The 23,519-nt window shown below is 41.0% G+C and overlaps 1 protein-coding gene across 5 annotated transcripts in view; it reads left to right on the top strand.

Moving 5' to 3' along the window:
- The window catches only part of ANKS1B (ankyrin repeat and sterile alpha motif domain containing 1B), a 1,160,119-nt gene that overhangs the window by 1,042,910 nt on the left and 93,690 nt on the right, over window positions 1–23,519 (top strand). For all 5 annotated transcript variants that reach the window (XM_061417010.1, XM_061417008.1, XM_061417009.1 and 2 more), the window contains 2 exons: window positions 16,832–16,939; window positions 18,980–19,159. In XM_061417010.1, coding sequence (XP_061272994.1) covers window positions 16,832–16,939; window positions 18,980–19,159 — 288 coding nt within the window. The remainder of the gene's footprint in view (window positions 1–16,831; window positions 16,940–18,979; window positions 19,160–23,519) is intronic.

The following is a 23,519-nucleotide window of genomic DNA, read 5'->3' as shown; positions in this document are numbered from 1 at the left end:
GAAAATACCTCCCAAGTGATCAAGGGGCTTCCTTTCTCTAGTCAAGCTCTCTGTCCCAACAGTACTGCCAAGGCTAGACTCTCTAATTGTGTTTTTATCCACTATTTTGCGCTTGAATCTGCCCTCCACCCTTGCTTGCATGCCCATCCATCCTGACACATACCTTCTTTGTTCAATTGGGTTTCAGTATCACAGATTCAACAAAATAGTCAAATTGCCAGTCTATTCCATAAGCTCTTTCTGGGCCGAAAATCATTCTGTCTCCATTCATTCTGTCGGTGTGATTAAGTGCTTAGAATGCAACCTTATTCCTGGTGCTTGGGGGCATCTCATTATCAGACTTGCTATCCCTACAGAACCCATGTACACACTTGCTACCTCTACAGAACCCATGTTGGCTCCTAGTGAGCACTGCACTCGTTTCAAGCATTCACAAACCATTTGCTGCAAGCATTTAAAAAATATAAACAGGACTTCCCTGGCAGTCCAGGGGCTAAGACTCTGCACTCCCAATGCAGGGGGCCTGAGTTCAGTCCATGGACAGGGAACTGGATCTTTCATGCCACGACTAAAAGATCCTGAATGCTACTAAGACTGGTGCTGCCAAATAAATAAATAAATATATATATATAAAAGGCATAACCATTTGTACCAGTGTCATGGCTAAGAGAATTAAGTAAGACTCTCAAAATATACATTGGAAGCCATAGGTCCTAATTTCCTGCACACGTGTAACACAGAATGTCCTGCTCACTCACTTGTTTGTGGCTAAAGAGCACTCTGTACCTAGAGCAGATCTACCTTTTGGGTCCCATTTCCCTTGAAAGATCCTGGATACCCTGCAGTTCCCATGTTGCTTATCCTTTAGTCCACGTGGAAAACGACACATTCCTGGAGGGCAGTGGTTGCTCTCTGGACCAACCTGAATTGCAACCTTCAGGAATAGCTTACTTACACCTCACTTGCTGAATACTAACTACTGAGGGCCTTCTTCCCGGCATTATTCATTTTTTTTCAAACAGCTTTATTGCTCTGTAATTATGGATCATAAAAATTACCCATTTAAAATACACAGTTCAGTGAATTTTAGTAAATTTATACAGTTGTTCACTTATCAGTACTATTCGATTTTAGAATATTTCTATCAGTTTAAAAAATTCCCTCCCAGCCATTGCAGTCAATCCCATTCCCACCATAGGCAACCACTGATCTGCTTTCTCTAGATCCAGTTTTATATTTTCTAGAGACATCAAAAAATGAATCATACAATAGCATTGAAACATATGCATTACCATATGTAAAATAAATAGCCAGTGGGAGTTCATGTTGATGTATGGCAAAAGCCATCACAATATTGTAAAGTAATTATCCTCTAATTTAAAAAAATGAATCATACAGCATGCAATCTTCTGTGTCTGGCTTCTTTCACTTGGAATATTGTTTTTGACACTCATCCATGCTGTAGCTTGTATCTGTAACCTGTTCTTTTTTATTTCTGACTAGTATTCCATTGCATGAATGTATTATACTAGCTTTGACTCATCCATTTGCCATTAGATAAGACATTTGGATTGCTTCTGGGTTTTAGCTGTTATGAATAATGCCATCTAAACATTCATTTTCAAGTCTTTGAACATGTTTCCATTTCTCTTGAGTTGCTACCTTGGCGTGTACTTGATGGGTTGTATGATAAGAAACTGAGTCATAATAGGAGATATTGGCAGTTGTCCCACACTTATATATACCATTTCACATTGCCACTAGCAGTATGAAAGTCCTAGTTTCTCCACATCCTCACCACCACTTGGTATTGTCAGTCTTTTTTATTTTTTTTATTGGAATATAATTGCTTTACAATAGTGTGTTAGTTTCTGCAGTACAGAGGAATGAACCAGCTGTATGTATACAGATATCCCCTCCCTCTTGGACCTCCCCTCCCCACCACCCATCCCACCCAGCTAGGCCAACCATCACAGAGCACTGAGCTGAGCTCCCTGTGCTATACAACAGGTAGTCTTTTTTGTTTTAGCCATTCTAGTGGGTATATAGTGATTCCAAGTTTATTCTGTTATGTGATTCTTCAGAAGATAAAGATGATACGGAGATAGCCAATGAGGGTCATAAGAAACAATGAACAAAAAGGATTATAAAAAATCTTTCTCTCACTACCATCCTGCTTTCTCCTCTTGATTCTGTCCATGGGACTAACAATAAGATCTGCTTTCCTTAGAAATACTTTTTTTTTCATCTTTAACATCCTTTTTCCTTCTGTACAGGGGGTGAAATATAGTGAACCCCCAATTCTAAAGTGCAGTAATAGCTAGCTAGGCTAAGTAAAATCCATGCAAGCATTTTTTACACCTTAATTTTAGCTAGTTTTAGATAGATTTTTGCCTCCTCCCACACCAAATTGTTTTATCAGAGCAGCTGACGAGAAACAGAATTGACTGGTTTGAATTCATTGCCTCTTTCACTCTTCTAACCTCTGATGGAGGGTGTTACATGTCATTAAAGTAGCTGCACAGCAAGAAAGAGGCAGTAAGTGAGAAGAAAAGGAGACCATTTATAATCCAAAAATTGGATAATCAGGACCTCACCTGAGATTGTCTCTTGAGGTTCAACTTGTCTTCAAGCTTCTCTTCAGATATGTATAATCCATATATTTTATATATCTCAGTTTAATTTATAGTAAATGGACATGTATTAATAATGAATTTTGTTCATTGTAATTTCATTTACAATAATGAGCACATTGGGCATACAATATAATAGACAGGAAGTTTTATGATCTCAAAAACCTAAATAAAATCAGTTGAAAAGTACTTTCAATAACCATAAATATCCAGGGCTTTCCTGGTAGCTCAATGGTAAAGAATCCACCTGCCAATGCTGGAGACACGGATTCGATCCCTGATCAAATGCCACTCGACCCCATGCCCTGGAGCAACTAAGCCCATGTGCCAGAGCTACTGATTCTGTGCTCTAGAGCCCGGGAACCACAACTGCTGAGCCCAAGAGCTTCAACTACAGAAGCTCTGCCTGCCCTAGAGGCTGTGCTCCTCAATAAGAGAAGCCACTGCAATGAGAAGCCCACACACTGCAACTAGAGAATCGCCTCTGCTCTCCACAACCAGAGAAAAGCCTACACAGCAGTGAAGACCCAGCACAGCCAAAATAAATCAAATTATTTAAAAAATAAATATCCTGCATGGTTAACAAAATATAAGCAAAAGTGTGTCCTCTGTACTTTTTAAGATGCAGAGCATTTTTAGGTATTAATAATAACTGCAAAGAGATTTGAAATTTTCAAATGCTATTAGCCCATCATCACATCTGTAAGAATAACATCAGATGTGGGATATAGCACATAGTTCCCATTTTTTTTATAACAAATTTTTCCTTCAGTAGTCTCAACAATTGGGTTATTGAGCAATGCAAACAAAATTTCTTCTATGAAAACACAATTTGCAGTAAACTGTACTCACAAGTAACTTAAAAGGAAATTAGTTAGGAGTTGATTGGTTGGTTGGTTGGTTGGTTTGCATTTTTTAAAAAATCTCCTGGAGCAATGTTTATGTGAAAATATAATCAGAAAATTAGTACTTTAATCAAGAGGTAATTCAGAGAGCTTTACAAATAAACCTAAGATTCTCATTGATTACAAAAGAAGGCTTTCTATCTCCAGAACCCTTAAAACACTCAGAGGCAATTATACCATTAAGGTCTCTCTTTCTATGCAGAGATTATCTCATTGCCTCATGATTAGTATTTCCTGTTTACTGAGAAAGACTCCATTCAGAAAACACACATTTTCCACCCCCCACCCAGCCTCACCTCCCTGTCACACTCCTCTCTCACTGTCCTTTTCTCTCTCTCTACCTTAGAACCTCTTTTCCTTGCCATAGGTTAACAGTTGTGTTTTGGGTTTGGTTTTGTTTTTTAAGTACAGTTGACTTACAGTATTACATTAGTTTCAAGTGTACAACTTTGATATGTTCATGGATTATCCTCTATATAGTGAAAGTGAAAGTCCCTCAGTCATGTCCGACTCTTTGCGACCCCATGGACTGTAGTCCATGGAATTCTCCAGGCTAGAATACTGGAGTGGGTAGCCTTTCCCTTCTCCAGGGGATCTTCCCAACCCAGAGATCGAACCCAGGTCTCTCGCATTGTGGGTGGATTCTTTACCAGCTGGGCCACAAGGGAAGCCCAAGAATACTGGAGTGGGTAGTCTATCCCTTCTCCCACAGATCTTCCCGACCCAGGAATCAAACGGGTCTCCAGTTGCAGGCAAATTCTTTACCAACTGAGTATCAGGGAAGCCCATTCTTCATATAAAGTCATTATAAATTACTGGCTGTATTCCCTGTGCTGTTCATTACATCCTTGTAACATTTATTTTATAGCTAGTAGTTTGTGCCTCTTATTCCCCTTTACCTGTCTTGCCTTGCCCCCTCCCACTTGGCTGCCTTTGGTAACCCCAATGGCACCCCACTCTAGTATTCTTGCTTGGAAAATCCCATGGATGGAGAAGTCTGGTGGGCTGCAGTCCATGGGGTCGCTAAGAGTCGGACACGACTGAGCGACTTCCCTTTCACTTTTCACTTTCATGCATTGAAGAAGGAAATGGCAACCCACTCCAGTGTTCTTGCCTGGAGAATCCCAGGGACAGCGGAGCCTGGTGGGCTGCCGTCTCTGGGGTTGCACAGAGTCGGACACGACTGAAGCGACTTAGCAGCAGCAGCAGTTTGTTCTCTGTATCTGTGAGTCTGTTTCTGTTTTGTTATATTCATTTGTTTGTTTTATTCTTAAGACTCCACATATAAGTGAAAATACGTAATATTTGTCTTTGTCTGCCTAGCTTATTATTTCACTAACCGTAATAGCTTCCAGATTCATTCATATCGTTGCTGTCAAATTTTTATTCTTTTTTTGGCTGAGTAATGTTCCATTGTATGTATATACCACATGTTACCTTCTTTATCCATTTATCTGTTTATGAACACTTAAGTTACTTCCATATCTTGGCTGTTGTAAATAATGCTGCTACAAACATTGGGGTCATATATCTTGTCAAATTAGTGTTTTCATTTTTCTCAGATATATACCCAGGAGTGGAATTGCTGGATCATTTGGTAGTCTGTTTTTAATTTTTTTAAGAACCTCCATACTGTTTTCCATAGTGGGTGCATCAGTTTACATTCCTATCAACAGTGTCCTAGGATTCTATTCTGTCCACATCCTCACCAACACCTGTTATTTCTTTTATACAACAGCCATTTTGACAAGTGTGAGGTGATATTTCACTGTGGTTTGATTTGCATTTCCCTGATGATTAGTGATGTGGAACATCTTTTCATGTGCCTGTAGGCCAGCTGTATGTCTTCTTTGAGGAAATGTCTATTCAGGTTCTGTGCCCATTTTTAAAATCAAGTTGTTTGATGTTTTGATATTGAGTTATATGAGTTTTTTATATACTTTTAAAGTATTTTGAATATTAGCACCCTATCAGACATATGATTTGCAAATGTCTTCTCACGTTCAGGGAGGTTGCCTTTTTGTTTTGTTGATTGTTTCCTTAACTGTGCAAAAGCATTTAGGTTTGATTAGGTTCCACTTGTTTATTTTTGCTTTTATTTCCCTTGCCCAAGAAAACAGATTCAAAAAAATATTGCTAACACCTATGTCACAGGACTGGAAAATGTCAATTTTCATTCCAATCCCAAAGAAAGGCAATGCCAAAGAATGCTCAAACTACCACATAATTGCACTTGTCTCACATGCTAGTAAAGTAATGCTCAAAATCCTCCAAGCCACACTTTAGCAATACATGAACTGCCAACTTTCAGATGTTCAAGCTGGTTTTGGAAAAGGCAGAGGCACCAGAGATCAAATTGCCAACATCCACTGGATCATGGAAAAAGCAAGAGAGTTCCAGAAAAACATATATTTCTGCTTTATTTACTATGCCAAAGCCATCACAATAAACTGTGGAAAATTCTGAAAGAGGTAGGAATACCAGACCACCTGACCTGCCTCTTGAGAAACCTATATGCAGGTCAGGAAGCAACAGTTAGAACTGGACATGGAACAACAGACTGGTTCCAAATAGGAAAAGGAGTACGTCAAGGCTGTATATTGTCACCCTGCTTATTTAACTTATATGCAGAGTACATCATGAGAAATGCTAGGCTGGAAGAAGCACAAGCTGGAATCAAGATTGCCAGGAGAAATCTCAATAACTTCAGATATGCAGATGACACGACCCTTATGGCAGAAAGTGAAGAGGAACTAAAAACTCTCTTGATGAAAGTAAAGGAGGAGAGTGAAAAAGTTGCCTTAAAGCTCAACATTCAGAAAACAAAGATCATGGCATCTGGTCCCATCACTTCTTGGCAAATAGATGGGGAAACAGTGTCAGACTTTATTTTTTTGGGCTCCAAAATCACTGCAGATGGTGATTGCAGCCATGAAATTAAAAGATGCTTACTCCTTGGAAGGAAAGTTATGACCAACCTAGATAGCATATTGAAAAGCAGAGATATTACTTTACCAACAAAGGTCCGTCTAGGAGAAGGCAATGGCACCTCACTCCAGTACTCTTACCTGGAAAATCCCATGGACAGAGGAGCCTGGTAGGCTGCAGTCCATGGGGTCACTAGGAGTCAGACACAACCGAGCGAGTTCACTTTTACTTTTCACTTTCATGTATTGGAAAAAGAAATGGCAACCCACTCCAGTGTTCTTGCCTGGAGAATCCCAGAGACTGGGGAGCCTGGTTGGCTGCTGTCTATGGGGTCGCACAGAGTCGGACACAACTGAAGCGACTTAGCAGCAGCAGCAGCAGTCAAGGCTATGGTTTTTCCAGTGGTCATGTATGGATATGAGCGTTGGACTATAAAGAAAGCTGAGTGCCAAAGAATTGGTGCTTTTGAACCGTGGTGGTGGAGAAGACTCTTGAGAGTCCCTTGGACTGCAAGGAGATCCAACCAGTCCATCCTAAAGATCAGTCCTGGGTGTTCATTGGAAGGACTGATGCTGAAGCTGAAACTCCAATGCTTTGGCCACCTCATGTGAAGAGTTGACTCACTGGGAAAGACCCTGTTGCTGGGAGGGATTGGGGGCAGGAGGAGAAGGGGACGACAGAGGATGAGATGGCTGGATGGCATCACTGACTCGATGGACGTGAGTCTGGGTGAACTCCGGGAGTTGGTGATGGACGGAGAGGCCTGGCGTGCTGTGATCCATGGTGTCGCAAAGTCGGACACAACTTAGCGACTGAACTGAACTGATGTCAAAAAGTATACTGCCTGCGTTTTCTTCTAGGAATTTTGTGGTTTCAGAACTTACATTTAGATCTTTTTATAAAATAAATCCATTTTGAATTTATTTCTATGTACAGCATAAAATATTCTAATTTCAATCTTTTACATCTAGCTATCTAGTTTTCCCAACACTGCTTGTTAAAGAGACTGTCATTTCCTCATTGTATATTGTTGCCCCCTTTGTAGTAGATTAATTGACCATATGTGCACAGGTTAATTTCTGGGCTCTGTTCTATTGCATTGATCTATGTGTCTTTTTTCATGCCATACCACACTGTTTTGATTACTGCAGCTTTGTAGTATAGTCTGAAGTCAAGACGTTTGGTACTTCCAACTTTGTTCTTTTTTCTTAAGTTTGCTCTGGTTCTTCAGGATTTTTTGTGGCCCATACACATTTTAGGATTATGTGTTCTAGTTCTGTAAAAAAAATTAAAAAAATGTCATGGTGTTTTGATAGAGATTGCATTGAATCTGTAGGTTGCTTTGAGTAGTATGGACATTTTAACAATATTAATTCTCCCAATTCATGAACACAGGGTATCTTTCCATTTCTTTGCATCATCTCCAGTTTCCAACACAGTTGTATTTTGATGGCATCTGTCATACAGACTGTTATTTGCTGATTATTTAATAGCATTTTCAATAAAAAGTAATAGCAGAAGGAAAGAAAAATTGGAAAATCTAGTCATAGGTTTTAATTTTTTTAGTTGAAGTGTTAGAGGTATAGGGAAGGAGCTACAGATGGTGGAAGATGAGGGAGCTTTACATCACCCTTGGCAAGACTATGTGAGAGAATTTGGTGCTAAAACTCTGAAGGAATAGAAAACTATTGAGAGTAGAAAGGGAAAGAAATAGGATATGACTGTTCCTTTCTTCTCCTCCAGAGAATCTTCCCAACCCAGAGATCAAACCTGGGTCTCCTGCATTGCAGGCTGATTCTTTACTGTCTGAGCCACAGGGAAGTCCTATGTAGACATATATATTTAGGTGGATGGATGATAGGTAGGTAGGTGGGTGGATGGATGGATGGATATGTGGATAATATGCAGGAATACATACATACCCATGTTTTTAAAAATATTTTCCATCTACTGGATTGAGAGCCCTAGAGGACTGAATAATTTTCTTTTTTGTTGCTCTCAAATTGCATAACGTGGTGATTATGTGAAAGATATCCAATAAATGTTTGTCAAATAAGATTATTATTGTCTGCTTAATATCACACTTCAAAAACATTAAAGATCACTTAGCTAGAAAAAGAGGCAAGGCAAGAATAAAAATTTCATGATTGTCTCCTCCAGAGGTCCTTCCATCCACCACACCATTTCAAACACAGATTATTTCAGCCCAAGAAATGAGAGAGAAAATGTCATGGTCAAAACGTAAATGCAAGTTCAAACAAGGATTTCTGGAATTGTGGGAGTTGAAGTTGAATGACACACAGGCATGCTTGCCTTGATGCTCTCAAGTGTTGGAAAGTGTTTAGAAATCATTACCAGGGAGGGGGAAAACTTTCACATTTAATTGCAATTTTAGTTCTGCAGAAGAGAAAAGAGCTGATAAACTTCCATCTCAGCTTCCATTCTGGGCATTCAGAGCACTTGGAGTGTTTTAGAAGAGGTCCCTCTGAAGGTAGATGAGCGCTCTAGACTTGCATGGGAGCTGCTGTCCTTAGGTGGCAAACGTTTTGCAAAGGATAGAGGGGAATAGTCTACTTTCTAAAATGGAATGGGGGTTCCACATGCAGGGTTGTACTGTTTCATCCAAAATATTATTTAAATAAAATTAAAATAAAAAATCCCTTCCTAAATAAAAACCCAGAAATAAGAAAGATGCAGTCCCGCGGTGAAAACTACAATCGCCTGTGAGCCAGCACTGCCGCCTATGTAATCACTGGAGGATTCCAGCTACATGTGTTATTTCATGTCTGTCAGCTAAATCTGAACTCCAAAGTATAACAAATGCAAAATGTGACACTGAGGAACATTATGTGGGTTTGTGATTTTCCCTGGAGGGTGCGGTCCAGCAGGCAAAAAACGGATTGAGATTTCATGTGGAACATGGAGACAGACTGTCACTGCATGACTCTTCTCCGTGACTCACATGCATTCCTGCAGCTTTCTTTGGTGTTTTTCATATTGTGTCTATGCAAACATGGCAACAAAAATGGAAGTTGAAGGATGATAGCATTTTTTTAAAACACATGGAATATTTGCTCTCCTGAAAAGGAGCACAGACTAAATTTCCAACAGCGAGGAGAGTAGTTAATGAATTATGACATAACTTCTCTAAAAACCCAGTGTGGTAATAAGGAGTTACTTTAAATTCCTACCAAGAGTTGTATACTTAGGAAAGTTCTTTAGGCTTAATATTAAGTGAAAAACATTAAAGTGAAAATTGTACTTAGTTATGACCACCACAAAGCATAATCATGGGGACAAAATGAAGGGAAATATAGCTAAACACTAAGAGCCTAGAATAATCTGTCCTATTGTTTGTTTCTCTGTATTTCCTGTCTCTATAACAGGAAAGCAGTATTGTTCTTATAATCAAAACCTTGTTTAATTTTTAAATAGCAGATAAAGGAAAAAAGCATATTTAATTTATATCACAGTAAACTTAACATGTTTAATTTATATCACATTAAATTTTTAAAGGAAAAAAAAGTCTGGGTACCCTGACTTCCAACTTGCTGTGACATATATTCTGATGTGAGCTATTCAGTGTGAGGGTAATGTCATGATATTGCCTAGCAGAAAGCCCACAGCTAAACCCAGAAATGTAAATGACAGTGACATAATATTATAGCATTGTCACTCAGCACAGTTACTCTCCTATTGTTGGAGTGTGCCAGCTGGTTTCTGACGTTTTCCTCTTCAGTTGCTATTGGAGAAGATTCCTGGAGGCAGCCACTGCTCTGATGAATGAAAACCAATATGCAGACCTGTGTTGTTTCAACAACATTCCTTCCCTTCGACCCACATTTCTCATGAGAGTTATAATGAAAACCAAACCAAGCATTCACTTTAACTTTTCACCTGTTGGAACTCAGCAGCTGGAACCACATTCTTATCTTCATGTGTATTATAATTTATTCTTAGTTAATGGTTTGCGTGCATGCTTACTTGTGTACTCAGTCATGTCTGACTCTTGTGACCCCATGGACCATAACCCGCCGGACTCCTCCGTCCGTGGGATTCTCCAGGCAAGAATACTGGAGTGGGTAGCCATTCCTTTCTCCAGGAGATCTTCCCGACCCACGGACTGAACCTGGGTCTCCCTCATTGCAGGTGGATTCTTTACCACCACCAGGAAATCCAGTTAATGGTTTGGTGATATAGTATTTATACCCAGTTTCTCTGAGTTTCCTCTTTGAGTCTGCCAAATAATTTGTGACAGAAACCCACTATTGTTTTTTGAGCTGAGCAGAATTGGCTCAATATCTTCGAGTAACTAAATCCTCAGTATATTACCATTAGTCTACCTTTTACTCCAATAGGGTTTCTTCCTTTTACATGCAGTTAACTTTTCACCCGGAGAAGGCAATGGCAACCCACTCCAATACTCTTGCCTGGAAAATCCCATGGACGGAGGAGCCTGGTGGGCTGCAGTCCATGGGGTCGCTAAGAGTCGATACGACTGAGCGACTTCTCTTTCACTTTTCACTTTCATGCATTGGAGAAGGAAATGGCAACCCACTCCAGTGTTCTTGCCTGGAGAATCCCAGAGACAGGGGAGCCTGGTGGGCTGCCGTGTATGGGGTCGCACAGAGTCGGACACGACTGAAGCGACTTAGCAGCAGCAGCAACTTGTCACCCAAGTAGTGATGAAATCCATACAGAACTCTTTACCAACACAGTAATCATTGCTCTGACTCTTTGAAAACTGAAGGTTTACAGGCTGACTGGTTGTGAGTTACGGTGCCTAGGGTGGCACAATTTTACTATCTCCCTATCTGCTTATAATGACAATCACTGAAGGCAAACTCAACTGCCTTTGGACTTGACTTTTCCATAATAACTGTCTTTCTTTAGAATAGTCTCTCTGTTATTGTCTTGCCAATTGGATTTCTTATTGTCAGCTTTGGAGTTTTGAAGCCAAATGTCTGCCTTCCCTACCTGTCTAATATTAGTCAACTTGGATTGAATCTTGGGTCCATGAGGACTTCTTGTCCTTTGGTATATACGCATTTTACAAGGAATTATGTAAGATATGTGTCTGAGCTCTTTCGATCTGAAGCTTTAACCCTGCTACAAGCCTTGTCCAAAATTGAAGCTGTATTATTTTAATGTTTTCAGATGATCGAGACCCAGTATAAATGTTTTGAACATGATAACTCAAAGAAAAAAAAAAAGCACCAGCTTAAGAGCAATTATAATGTTAATCAGTAGTATGTGTGTGTGCTGAGTCATGTCCAACTCTGCAACCCTATGGACTGAAGCCCATCAGGCTCCTCAGTCCATGGAATTCTCCAGGCAAGAAATACAGGAGTGGGTTGCCATTTCCTACTCAGGGGATCTTCCTGACCCAGGGATTGAACCCACATTTCCTGTGTCTCCTGCAGTGGTAAGTGGATTCTTTACCACTGAGCCGCCTGGGAAGCCCAAACAATAGTATAACTAAGGCCAAATACTATAGAGGTTGACAGCAACAAGAAGAGCCTGTGGTGAGTGGTAAAGAGCAGGTTCATAATCAGATGCATATTCCAGCCACGGTATCCATTAGCAGTGAGACACTTGACATATAACAGTATTTCTAAATCTCAGGTTTGGCGTCTCTAAAATGGGAATGATACTGTTATTGTAAGAATTCAAGGAGATATTTGCACATTTATAAATGCACCTGGCACAGTTCCTGGCACAACTGGAACATAGCAGATGTTCAGTAAATGTAATCATCAGTATCTCCTATAACATGTGATCATTTCTAATAAGGAAGGGGAGTTACCCAGACATTGTTGACACAAATCACATTCTGTGTTAACTAGTTCATTCTAGCTGCCTATATGTCTGTCTCCCTTTTGGGGGTAGTTCTCTGGGGGAGGCAGCAACAGAGCTCCAGTGTGGAGGAGGACCTCAGTTTACCTCCTGTTGGAGATTAAATGGTGGGATGGAAGAAATAGGATACTTTCCTTTAGATTAGCTCTGGTACTAAACTAATAGCTAGAAACTAGACCCATTCCTACAAGAGCATGTCGCTTCCATGAGGACTTTTCTGAGGTTAACCACATCTCTTCCTGCAAGGCATCACCGTATTCGTTTGACATGATTAACTTCATGAAAGTGACCAACCAAGTCCCTGTTTCGCCGGGTCAGATTTCCATGTATCCTTAGAGACTGTTAGCGGAAATGAGCACCCTGTGAAGGTTGCATCTTGTATGTTCAGGGCACTGTGCTGATTGTTTTCAGTTTCACTCTATCTTTCCAATGGCACTTGAGACGGGGCATTAACCTCCTCATTTTATAGGCAAGAGAACTGGAAACAGAAGAGTCAGGTAACTTGCCCAAAATTGAGTTGTCGGTGAGTAAATCAAAAGCAGCAATGGAGGTTACACCCACTCAGTTTTACCACACTTGTTATTTAGTGTCAGTTATTTCTCAAAATAATTTGGAATGTTTTTATTGCTTTAAGAACATTTCTTAGCAGGATTCAGGGGTCTGCGATAGCACCATCACCATCATGTTCAATTCCCTCCTGAGAGAAAGGCAGAGAGGATTTTGTGGGAGAAATTTATATTTAATAGAAGCTTTAGCCAAGTAGTTGAGAATAAGAATAAAAGGGAATGAGAAAATGTAGTGGTTTTTAGACTTGCAAATATACTTGAAAAGGTTAATGTTGTATTTTTCAGAAATGGAGGCTTTCTTTGATCTTAATGTTTAAAAAACAAGGAACAATGCAAGGGCATTTCTCTGGATTGTATGAACAGTATTGTCTGCAAGTAATCAGCCCTGGGACTGCATTTATTTAGCATATTTATAAATCATCTGAAAGAAGGAGTATATGGTGAAATTCCAGAGTTGCAAAAACTACTAAGTTCCTCCAGGTAGTGAAATGCCAAGCTGGCTAATATGAATATAGAAAGATAGCACAATCTTACATGAATGGGCAGAAGGATGGCAGATGGGCTTATGCATGGACAACTGTAAGATAAGGAATGTAGGCGCAATCATTCAAACCATCCTTCCAAATTAAAGGGCTTTCAACTATCAGCTCTGACCGAATTAAGAGGTTTTACAGTCAGTGTATATTTTTGTGCCTCGTTATTCCTACTGCAGCTGTATGGCCAGCCAAAAATCAAGAGTGCTTAGAAAAGGCATTTTTAAAGGGGCATTAAAAGCAGGAAATGGTATCCTGCTTAAATGCAATGCCAAAGTTTACCTATACCTGGATTATTGTGAGTAATTTGTTCAGCAGACCTGAAGCAGTTGAAATAGGAGAGGAGACAGTACAGAGAGAGTGGACTAAAGGGACTGCTTTGTGAAAAGAGAGCTGCTTTATGAAAACAATCTGCCAAGATGAGGATTTATCAGTCTGGGGGAGATGAAGGTTTATAAAATCAGAGGGAGGTGTTGCATGTAGACAGACCTTGATTAACATTCACCATCCCCACCCTCGACAGACATGGGTCAGAGAGTGAGTATAAAAAGGAATTGAACAAATTTACGGTTAACAAAGGGGAAATGCAGTGGGAGAGGGATAAATTAGGAGGTTGGGATTAACATATACATATTACTATGTATAAAATAGATAACCAACAAGGGCTCCCTGTAAAGCACGTGCTCGTGTGTGCTCAGTCGAATCTGACTTTTTGCGACCCCATAGACTGTAGTCCACCAAGCTCCTCTGCCTATGGAATTTTCCAGGCAAGAAATACTGGAATGGGTTGCCGTTTCCTACTCTGGGGAACTTCCCAACCCAGGGATTAAACCTACATCTCCTGCTGTCCTGCGTTGGTAGGCAGATTCTTTACCTCTGCGCCACCTGGGAAGCTCTTACTTACTGTCTATAGCATATGCACAGTATTTACACTCAGTTGTGTCCGACCCATTGATTATACAATCCATGGAATTCTCCAGGCCAGAATACTGGAGTGGGTAGCCTTTCCCTGCTCCAGGGGATCTTCCCAACCTAGGGATAGAACCCAGGTCTCCCGCATTGCAGGTGGATTCTTTTACCAGCTGAGCCACAAGGGAAGCCCCAGAATACTGGAGTGGATAGCCTATCCCTTCTCCAGCAGATCTTCCTGACCCAGGAATCGAACTAGGGTCTCATGCATTGCAGGTGGATTCTTTACCAAGGGAACTCAATACAATATTCTGTAATAGCCTGTATGGGGAAAGGGTTTGAAGAAGAAGGGATATATGTATAACTGAATCACTTTGCTGAACACTTGAAATTAACACAACATTGTCAATCAACTGTATTCCAATATAAATAAAAATTTTAAAATATTTTAAAATTTAATTTAAAAGTAAAAAGAATAGAGGATCATGCTAACTTAAAATCAATTTAGGCAGAGAGGCCAATAGGCTAACTGACAAATAGAGTAGCACAGAATGAGTGCCAGGAAATACCCCCCTCAACCCTGTAAAATTTGAAGAGAATTTTTTTAAAAATCATTTTCACAATGGGTCATATACTTTTGAACTAGTTATCCAACAAGAATTGTTCTATTCTAGTACCGTATGTGTGTAGGAAAGAGGTGAACATATTCTTATAAATGGTTTATAATTTGTTGTTTTTAAAAAGTCAGTGATATTTGGAGATATGCCGAAACTTTGCTGTTTGCCTTAGAGTAAAACAAGTTTTGGAGTTAGGCAAACCATATTAAAATCCCAGAGCCACCATATATTGGCTCTTTGGTAGGCTACTTCACCATTCTGAACCTCAGTCTCCTCTTCTGTAAATCAAGGAGAGCACCTTCCCATTAGGAATGTTGTGATGAAGGAAAGAGAGTAATGTGTAAGGCTCTGGGAAGGGCTGGGGACTGAGGCTCTCTGCAAGCCTTGGTTTCCTATGTCATCTCTTTTGCACTTTGCCCTTTGCAGTATGCTGTCAGACTCAAAAGTCCCATCCTGGGGAGACCCTGGTCAGCAGTACTTGATTCTATTCCTACTTTGTACTTTTATCTGCCTTAATATTCATTCTTCCATATTCATTGAGCTTCCGTTATTTCAAACATTGTTGGGGAAATAATGATGATAAAGACGTACCTGCTCTCTGAACACTTACCTGGGCGGATGTTTTTTTGAGAGCTTCCCTGGTAGCTCAGCTGGTAAAGAATCTGCCTGCAATGTGGGAGACCTTGGTATGATTCCTGGGTCAGGAAGACCCCCTGGAGAAGGGATAGACTACCCACTCCAATATTCTTGGGCTTCCCTGGTGGCTCAGATAGTAAAGAATCCACCTGCAATGCAGATTTGATCCTTGGGTTGGGAAGATCCCCTGGAGGAGGGCATGGAAACCCACTCCAATATTCTTGCCTGTAGAATCCCCATGGACAGAAGAGCCTGGAGAGCTACAGTCCATGGGGTCACAAACAGTCGGACATGACTAAGCAACTAAGCACAGGCAAGGCTATCTTATCTGGGTGAGTGTTAGTGTCAATTGTTCAGTCGTGTCCGACTCTTTGCAACCCCATGGACTGGACTGTAGTCCGCCAGGCTTTTCTGTCCATAGGAATTCTCCAGGCAAGAATACTGGAGTGCATAGCCGTTCCCTTCTCCAGGGAATCTTCCTGACCCAGAGGTTGGACCCAGGCCTCCTGCATTGCAGGCAAATTCTTTACTTCCTGAGCCACCAGAGAAGCAGCCTGTGGGGAGGGCTACACAAACACCAACCCAGCAAATAAAGTTATTTCAGAGAATGCTATGAAGAGGTTCACAGGGTGGAGCATGATGGGGCTGAGGACTCGATTCTTTTAGCAAGGAGGAGGGACGGGCCTTGGCGAGGAAACCACACTGAAGTAGCGTCCAAATGGATGAGAAAGCATCATTTAAAAATTGCAGGAGAGGCGGTGGGGTCGGGGTGCGGGGGAGCATTCTAGGAAGATGGAGAAACGAGTAGAGACCCCAAGGCCAGAATGAGTGTGACTGTTCAAGGAACAGAGATGGCCAGAGGGAGAGAGGCAGGGACCAGAGAGAGACAGAGCAGCCAGCCCCGTTGGGCCTCGAGGCCGGGTCAAGACTCGGGTTTTGCTCTAAGAGCTGTAGGAAGCTAGTGGAGGGATGAGACCTGACTCAGACTTGGAGAGGTCTTGTGGCTGCCGGGTGGCGAGCTGGACCCGCAGGCAGCCTGCCTGACGGAAGCCCTGCCCCTGCTCCTGCTCTGCCTCACCGCCCCGGTCCTCTCTCTGTGGCCTCGCGGGGACACACGGATCTCACGCCACATCTCTCCCGGTGCAGAGGTAATTTTGCACAAATCTCTCCCCTCCTGCATCTTATAGGACAAGTAAAAATCATTTTTCTCAAGTGAAGTATTTAATCCAAATATATATGTCGTTTCAGGTTTTAAAAATCAATTTGATTGGCCACAGGAAACGTATCTTGGCATCTCTGGGAGACAGGCTGCACGACGACCCACCACAGAAGCCCCCTCGGTCCATCACCCTCAGGGTAAGTACCCCGCGTGCTTGTTCCGTCCTCCACTCATATCCTCAAAAACTGTGTTGTGCAGTAAGATAGGAATGACTGAAGCAGGGGGTCAGAAAGTACAGGCTGTTTTCCAGGTAGCTTACCTTATCTGTATAAAAAGCTTTCTTGCCTTTGATAGCATTTTCTAAGACAAGGTTTGTTTTTCTCGATTGGTTAAATGTGTGTTTTTGAGATTTAGATAAACATCTGAAAAACCATCACCTTTAAAAAACCTCTCTGCTGCCCCCCATCCCACACTCCCCTCAACACAGAGAGGAAATGAATTTTCTGTCAAACTCCTCAAACCCACAGAAAGAAAATCAATGAGGACCAGAGTTAAGTTAAAGATCGATTTAAAATTAACCTTAGGGTCTTCTGTTTTTTAAGAAATGAATTGTTTGGTTTTTACCCACTTCAAAAATTAAGAATAGAGAATCTAGGACTTCAGTAAACTATTTCAGCTATATTTTAGAATTAAGGGGTAGAAAAACTAGAGAGAAACCATAGGAGGAAGAGAGAAATAAAGTGGAAGGGAAGGAAGGCAAGAAAGAGCAGAGGGAAAGAGACAGAGAGAAGATTCCAGGGAGAATGGTCCCAGGAAGGAGTAACCAGCAGTCTCTGGTGTTTATCAGGCCCATAGGAACTTTTCAAAAATTCACCATAAAGCTGGGGTCTCCATGACCAGTTGGAGAGTTCCAACTCTGTTCTCTTTATTGAGCCCTGTACTTGCTTGCTTCTGATTCCTTTTTTGCAAGTGTCAGAAAGGGTGGCGATAATAAATGAACACAAAGGTGGCACTTGGATGTAACTGCCAGCAATGAAATGCCACTGAATGTTTCTTATCAGTGGACTTCAGCAAACAGCATAACTACTGTCAGGATAGCAGAGGATCAGGCAGGAGAGGAGCTGTTAAGATTTTGAGGCTGATTCCATTTTAAAGGAGAAGAAAATACACAAAGACTTCAGGAAAAGCGAGTGAATTGGCTCCAGGAGGGAGCCATGAGGAAAATTGATGTCTAGGGGAATTGGGATATATGGGTTGTTTGGAAGCTGGTTGAGTAGTGACAATATATAAAAAAAAAAAGGACCTATTTTTCTCCCTCAATAGAAGGAGCCTCAGATAAATTAGGGGGAAATGAGCTAGAAAGGGATTACTGTTTTGCTTTCGTTTTGCTGAATGAAGAGGGAAAAGATACAGGCACCCTCAGTGTAACCATCCTAAATGACCCTTTAGAGGAGTATTCCCTGCTATGTCCCCTGCTGTCTCTCCTTCCTCTTCTGAACCTCTCCCTCTGGCTCTCTGGAAGAGACTTGAGGAAACAGCAAATAAATCAAAAGAGGTTCTCAAGAAAAAAATGCAGGACCTTATTAATCCATCAGAGGCAGTCTGGAATGTCTTGGGGAGAAGTAGCTGGAGAACCAGCACCATCCAGTCCTCCTCTCAGACACCAGAGCCCAGCTCTCTGCCGCCCTTTATCTTCCTTCTCAGCCAGTTTCCCCCAGTTGTCTTTGCCATCAAAGCCTGTCCTCATGCGTTGCTCTGGACTCCGTGCAGGTGGCATGCCATTTCCATATCGTGTCCCCTCCCCAGCCTGATTGCCAGGCTGCTTTTTGATGGAAGATCAGGACCCATGAGGTCCTGTTTTAGCTGTTTCGTCGTGGCACCTACTGTAATGAGGCCGTTGTGTTCGCATGGAGACACAGTTCCCTCCCTTGTAGATACGTGTGACAGTGTGGGGGGGTGCCTAGCATCTGTGTGCCTCTTTCCCGAGATCATCCATGATGGAGGCTTAAGAAAACAGAGCCTGGCTCTCTATACTGTAAACCTTCAACCTGAAAGGCTTAAGGGGGGACATGCTGATCATGCCATTAATAAAATGGTAGAATGTCATCGATTCCTCAACAGTTGATTTAAAAATGACTCCCCACCCCCGCAGTGTGTCTTGTCAGTATTTCACAATTTTGAAACCAGAGGTCAGCCACAAGAACATGGTATTTATTTCATGATGTATTTCCATTCAGGAACCCAGTGGTAATCACACTCCTCCTCAGTTGTCTCCATCACTTAGCCAAAGCACTTACACCACTGGTGGCTCCCTAGACGTTCCTCACATTATCATGCAGGGCGATGCAAGGAGGAGAAGAAATGAAAACTACTTTGATGATATTCCCCGATCAAAACTGGAGAGGCAGATGGCCCAGGTAAGGTGTTCAGAGCCTCTGTGATGTTTTTGCCTTTCTCCCAGATCAAGTAATGCATTCCGATTTTGAACGGTCACTTACAATGGATGCATATTGTACCCAACCTAAATGGAATTTTCCCATTTTATGTCATGACTTTTATTCCCTGCTCAGTTGAGCTAGATTGAAACAGACCTTTCTGGGAATGGAATGTAGACACAAATCATTGTTATCCAGTTCTTGACTGAAGATATTATGTCTGGTCTCTTTGCACCCAGAAAGTCTTTGCTCTAAAGGGAATAATGCTGTGTAAGAATCAAATCACAATGAAAAGTCATAAAGGTCTAGATTACAGAGTTAAATTGGTTGGATGACAGGGGGAAAGTCACGGGGGCGGGGGCCAGTAGGACTAACTCCAAGTAACGCTGTTAATTTCCTGCCAAGTTTACAATGTGTATAGACTTGTACAATGGGGACTGTTGCAGCCATCTCATATTGCCACCTTGAGTAGCTGAAAATGATGCTGCTGCCTGACACAAATACCTGAAGAGCGAGATCTGTCCTGTTCGGATCTCTTCATGATTCGGGTATGGATGTCTGGGTCTCTCCTGTCCCCAGGTCACTGCTCAAAAATTTAAGTCAGCCATAGCCAAATAGTGGCACTGTCGCTAAAGCACTTTCCGACGGCAGCTTGCTCTGCAGTGTCACCCCGAGATTCAAAGCTGTGGATCTGTTGACGACTATTGGCAGAATCAACTCTTTTCATCCTCATTCTAGGTTCAGACTGATGTGTTAAGAGACTTCTGTCTGCCTCGCACACCTAAGATGAGAATCTTGAGGTGAAACTTTGACTGTAATTGCTTTGCCTTGGTTGTTAAATATTTTTCTCATCTGTTTGGTGAGATTCTGTTTTTTTTTTGAAAGCCTTTGGTAAACATTCAATGCTGCCGCTCGTGAAAGAGAAATGTGAAAAGAATGTTCTGGAAGCCATGGCTATTCTGCCTACAAATGCCCTGGAGAGAAGGGGGTCTGAGATATTGTGTCTCCTTTCAGCTTGCTCAGTATTGAATTGGTTTCAGGGTTCTTTGTGCAGAGAATAGCAGTGTTGGGATTATGGAGAATCTTTTATTGCAGTGAGGTGGAAAACGTAGGAGAGACAAGAAAATAATAATCTTCCCTCTCTCTCTTGTTCAGTATTGTCTTGTAATCCTTATTACTGTTTTCACTGATTATTTTTTTAAATAACGTATCTAAAACTCCCCCCCCCAAAAATGTTCGTATATTTTCTGCTATTTGTTAGTATTTGTGGATCACATATTTGGGTGAATTTCTCTAATGACAGCAGAGACATTTGTTTTAACCTTGAACCATGTAGTCTTTATGTATGAATACAAACTGGATCTTTCCTGAACCCTTACCTACCCTGCTGGATAAGGGAGGATCGTTCATTAAGGAGAATTAGCCATTATTGACCGTGCCAAATTCAGCAACAGAATCACCTGGCTGAACTGCTCATGCAATTTATGAAATTTCTCCACATAGTGCGGTTTTTTTCCAAAGAGGAAATTAATTACTCTTCTGCCTGAGCGTGAACCCTCAGAGGTAATCTAGCAATTGCTCCCTTATGGTCTTTATGAGATTCACAAGCTAGGGGAAGTATTACTTTTTTGAAGAGTCGAGATCTTTTTCTTGTCGTTCCAATCAGAATGCATCCCTTTCAGGAATTGTCTTGCCCTTGAGAAAATTGAATGAACTTCTATCTGGCCAGGTGAGAAAGGCACAAATGCAGAAAGAGAAGTGAGGTAAGCAGCAGATGAGATGTGAGCTGGAGAGGGTCTGTGTGTACGTGCTTATTTCCCTCCCTCCCCGCCCCCACCCTGGTGCTGTTCCCTGTGTTCAAATGACTGATGGAGACCTGGGCCTCCATCAGCAGCCAGGAGCTTATTAGAAGCTTTCTAAAATCCCACTGCTCAATATATAGTGCTTTTGCTGCAGAGTAAATAGGAGATGGCACTACAGGAATCCGATCAATAAGAAGAAGAGATTTGGGGATCTCAACTCTTTATGTTGTGTTAATTGCAGTTTTTTATTTGTCTTGAGACTCTTTCCCAGTCTAGAAATGCTAGAAATCATGGAGAAATGAATGGATACCTTTTAAAAATAGCGCCATTTCGAAGCTTTAACCTGTCAAAATATGAAATACTCGGTAATTTTGTTGTTGAATGGTTTTATTTATGTGACTGTTCCACCATTGAGCCACTCAGTTGATGTTTTTTCTTATTTTTCTGTTTCTGCTTCAGGTTTAGCTGAGCCCCCAGCAGAGTGATTTGGAATTCTAGCCATAGGCCAGGAACCTGAAGCTCTTAGGGGCTACAGTAATTATAGGAACCTAACTTTGTTAAGGTTTGCCCAGCAGATGTGTTTCCACATCTTTAACTTAGTAAACTCCTGCTTAAGGTTAAATTGAGGTAAATTTAATGTCCATTCTACCTGTAAAATTTGTTAGCATATATTTTTCAAACGTTAACACAGTGTTTAGTTACTTATTTTCAATTGAAACTGTTCAAAATATCTTTCTTGGAATCCAGAGAATTTTAAATAGCATGGCTATTGTTTGCTTTTATTCTGACATAAGCAATGTTGTGGCATCAAATTGTCTTACACAAATATGGGAGAAACAAAATCAAGTTAAGTACTATTAGGATTTCTGAAACCATGAAATGTAGTGATGTCAGCACGTTTAAACAATGGGTTTCCTATCATGCTAGAAGCACTGGATTCATTAGCTCAGAAGTTCTGAAAGGCTTCCCTATTTCCACACCTCTAATAGATAAATGTCACATTCACATTTGTATAATATTACCTTAATATGTATAGAGTTTGCTTTTCAATTTCCAAAGTGCTTTCACATCTGTTCTCTCATTTTAGCACAAACAAGGTGTCCTACACAACTATTTATGTGTGTATAGCACGTTGCAGATCAGCTTTTAAGTCCAAGTTCTATGGAGATAAGATAGTTAAGTGAATAATATGAAAAATAATAACAGAAAGAAGAAAAACATTTCCAGTATTTAGGACCTAATCAACAATATTTAGAAATTTTCTTGAGTGATACTTAGGATGAGTCAAAATGTTCTTGAATAATAAAGAAGAGTAATGGAATTAATAAAATTTAGGGACCACATGCTCCAAAGTTATGAAAAAGAAAAAAGAATTTCCCGATGTGACACTTATAGCCATTTATTTATAACCAAATACTTATGGGAAAATGAAATAATCCTTCTATTTTCACAAAATGAAAAAGACTCCTGAGCAGTAAGAGAAAACCCACACTAAAGAAGTTCTTATGTTTTGATTGCTGTCATCTAAATAGAAATATCAATATTGCCTGAGGCAGTTACCTTACCGATGTACACAAACCTTAGAAGCAGACTTATCCACATTTCAAAGACTGGGAAACTGAGAAATTATGTGACTCGGTCTGGGTAGCACAACCAGAAAGCGACAAAATCAGAACTTGCCTGAGGTGATATGTTAGGCACTAGCAAGGCTTTGTCTCCATTGCTTCTAAATCACTAGAAGTTCATTCAGTTGAATGTCTAATATATTTTGATCCAAACAGTATTATTTAATATGTATGACTAGATCAATTACTTCTTTTTTTAATTAAATCTTCTTTAAAGTCTTTATTGAATTTCTTACAATATTATTTCTGTTTTATGTTTTGGGTTCTTGGCCGCGAGGCATTAGGCACATGGGATCTTAGCTCCTTGACCAGAGATCACAAATCTGCAAACCCTGCCTCGGAAGGCAAGGTCTTAACCACTGGACCACCAGGGTGCTACCTCAATTACTTCTTTATTTGAAAGCACTTTACATATTATGTTAGTTCTACAAATGTTTGTTCTTTTGATACTGTTAGAGGAAGAGAAATGGAAACTGGGCCGCATAGAAGCCCTGCCGTGGCCCCACCCATACCTGAGACTCCACGTGCAGTATCTTATTTAAACCTCACCACAGCCCGTCCTATACTCAAGGAGCCCACGTGAGTGAGTGCTTTGCCTCACAGCTGCTGCATGGCAGAACCCAAACACAAGCCGTCTGCCTGACCATGTCCTATTCTTCTATGCCCCTCGTGGGCTACTTCTATTTTTAAATGATATGGAATATCTTTATAACACTTCAATAAATACCAGTTTCCCATATGCTATGTCAGATCCTCTATCCGTAGAATTCTCCAGGCAAGAATACTGAAGTGGATAGCCATTCCCTTGTCCAGGGGATCTTCCCAACCCAGGGATCAAACCCAGGTCTCCTGCATTGGAGGCAGATTCTTCACTGTCCGAGCCACCAGGGAAGCCCATACGTACATAGAGACAGT

The sequence above is a fragment of the Bos javanicus genome, chromosome 5 (assembly GCF_032452875.1).
Source record: "Bos javanicus breed banteng chromosome 5, ARS-OSU_banteng_1.0, whole genome shotgun sequence".
Lineage (NCBI taxonomy): Eukaryota > Metazoa > Chordata > Mammalia > Artiodactyla > Bovidae > Bos > Bos javanicus.
Note: the sequence above shows the minus strand (reverse complement) of the source record. Positions and strands in the feature narration are given on the sequence as shown.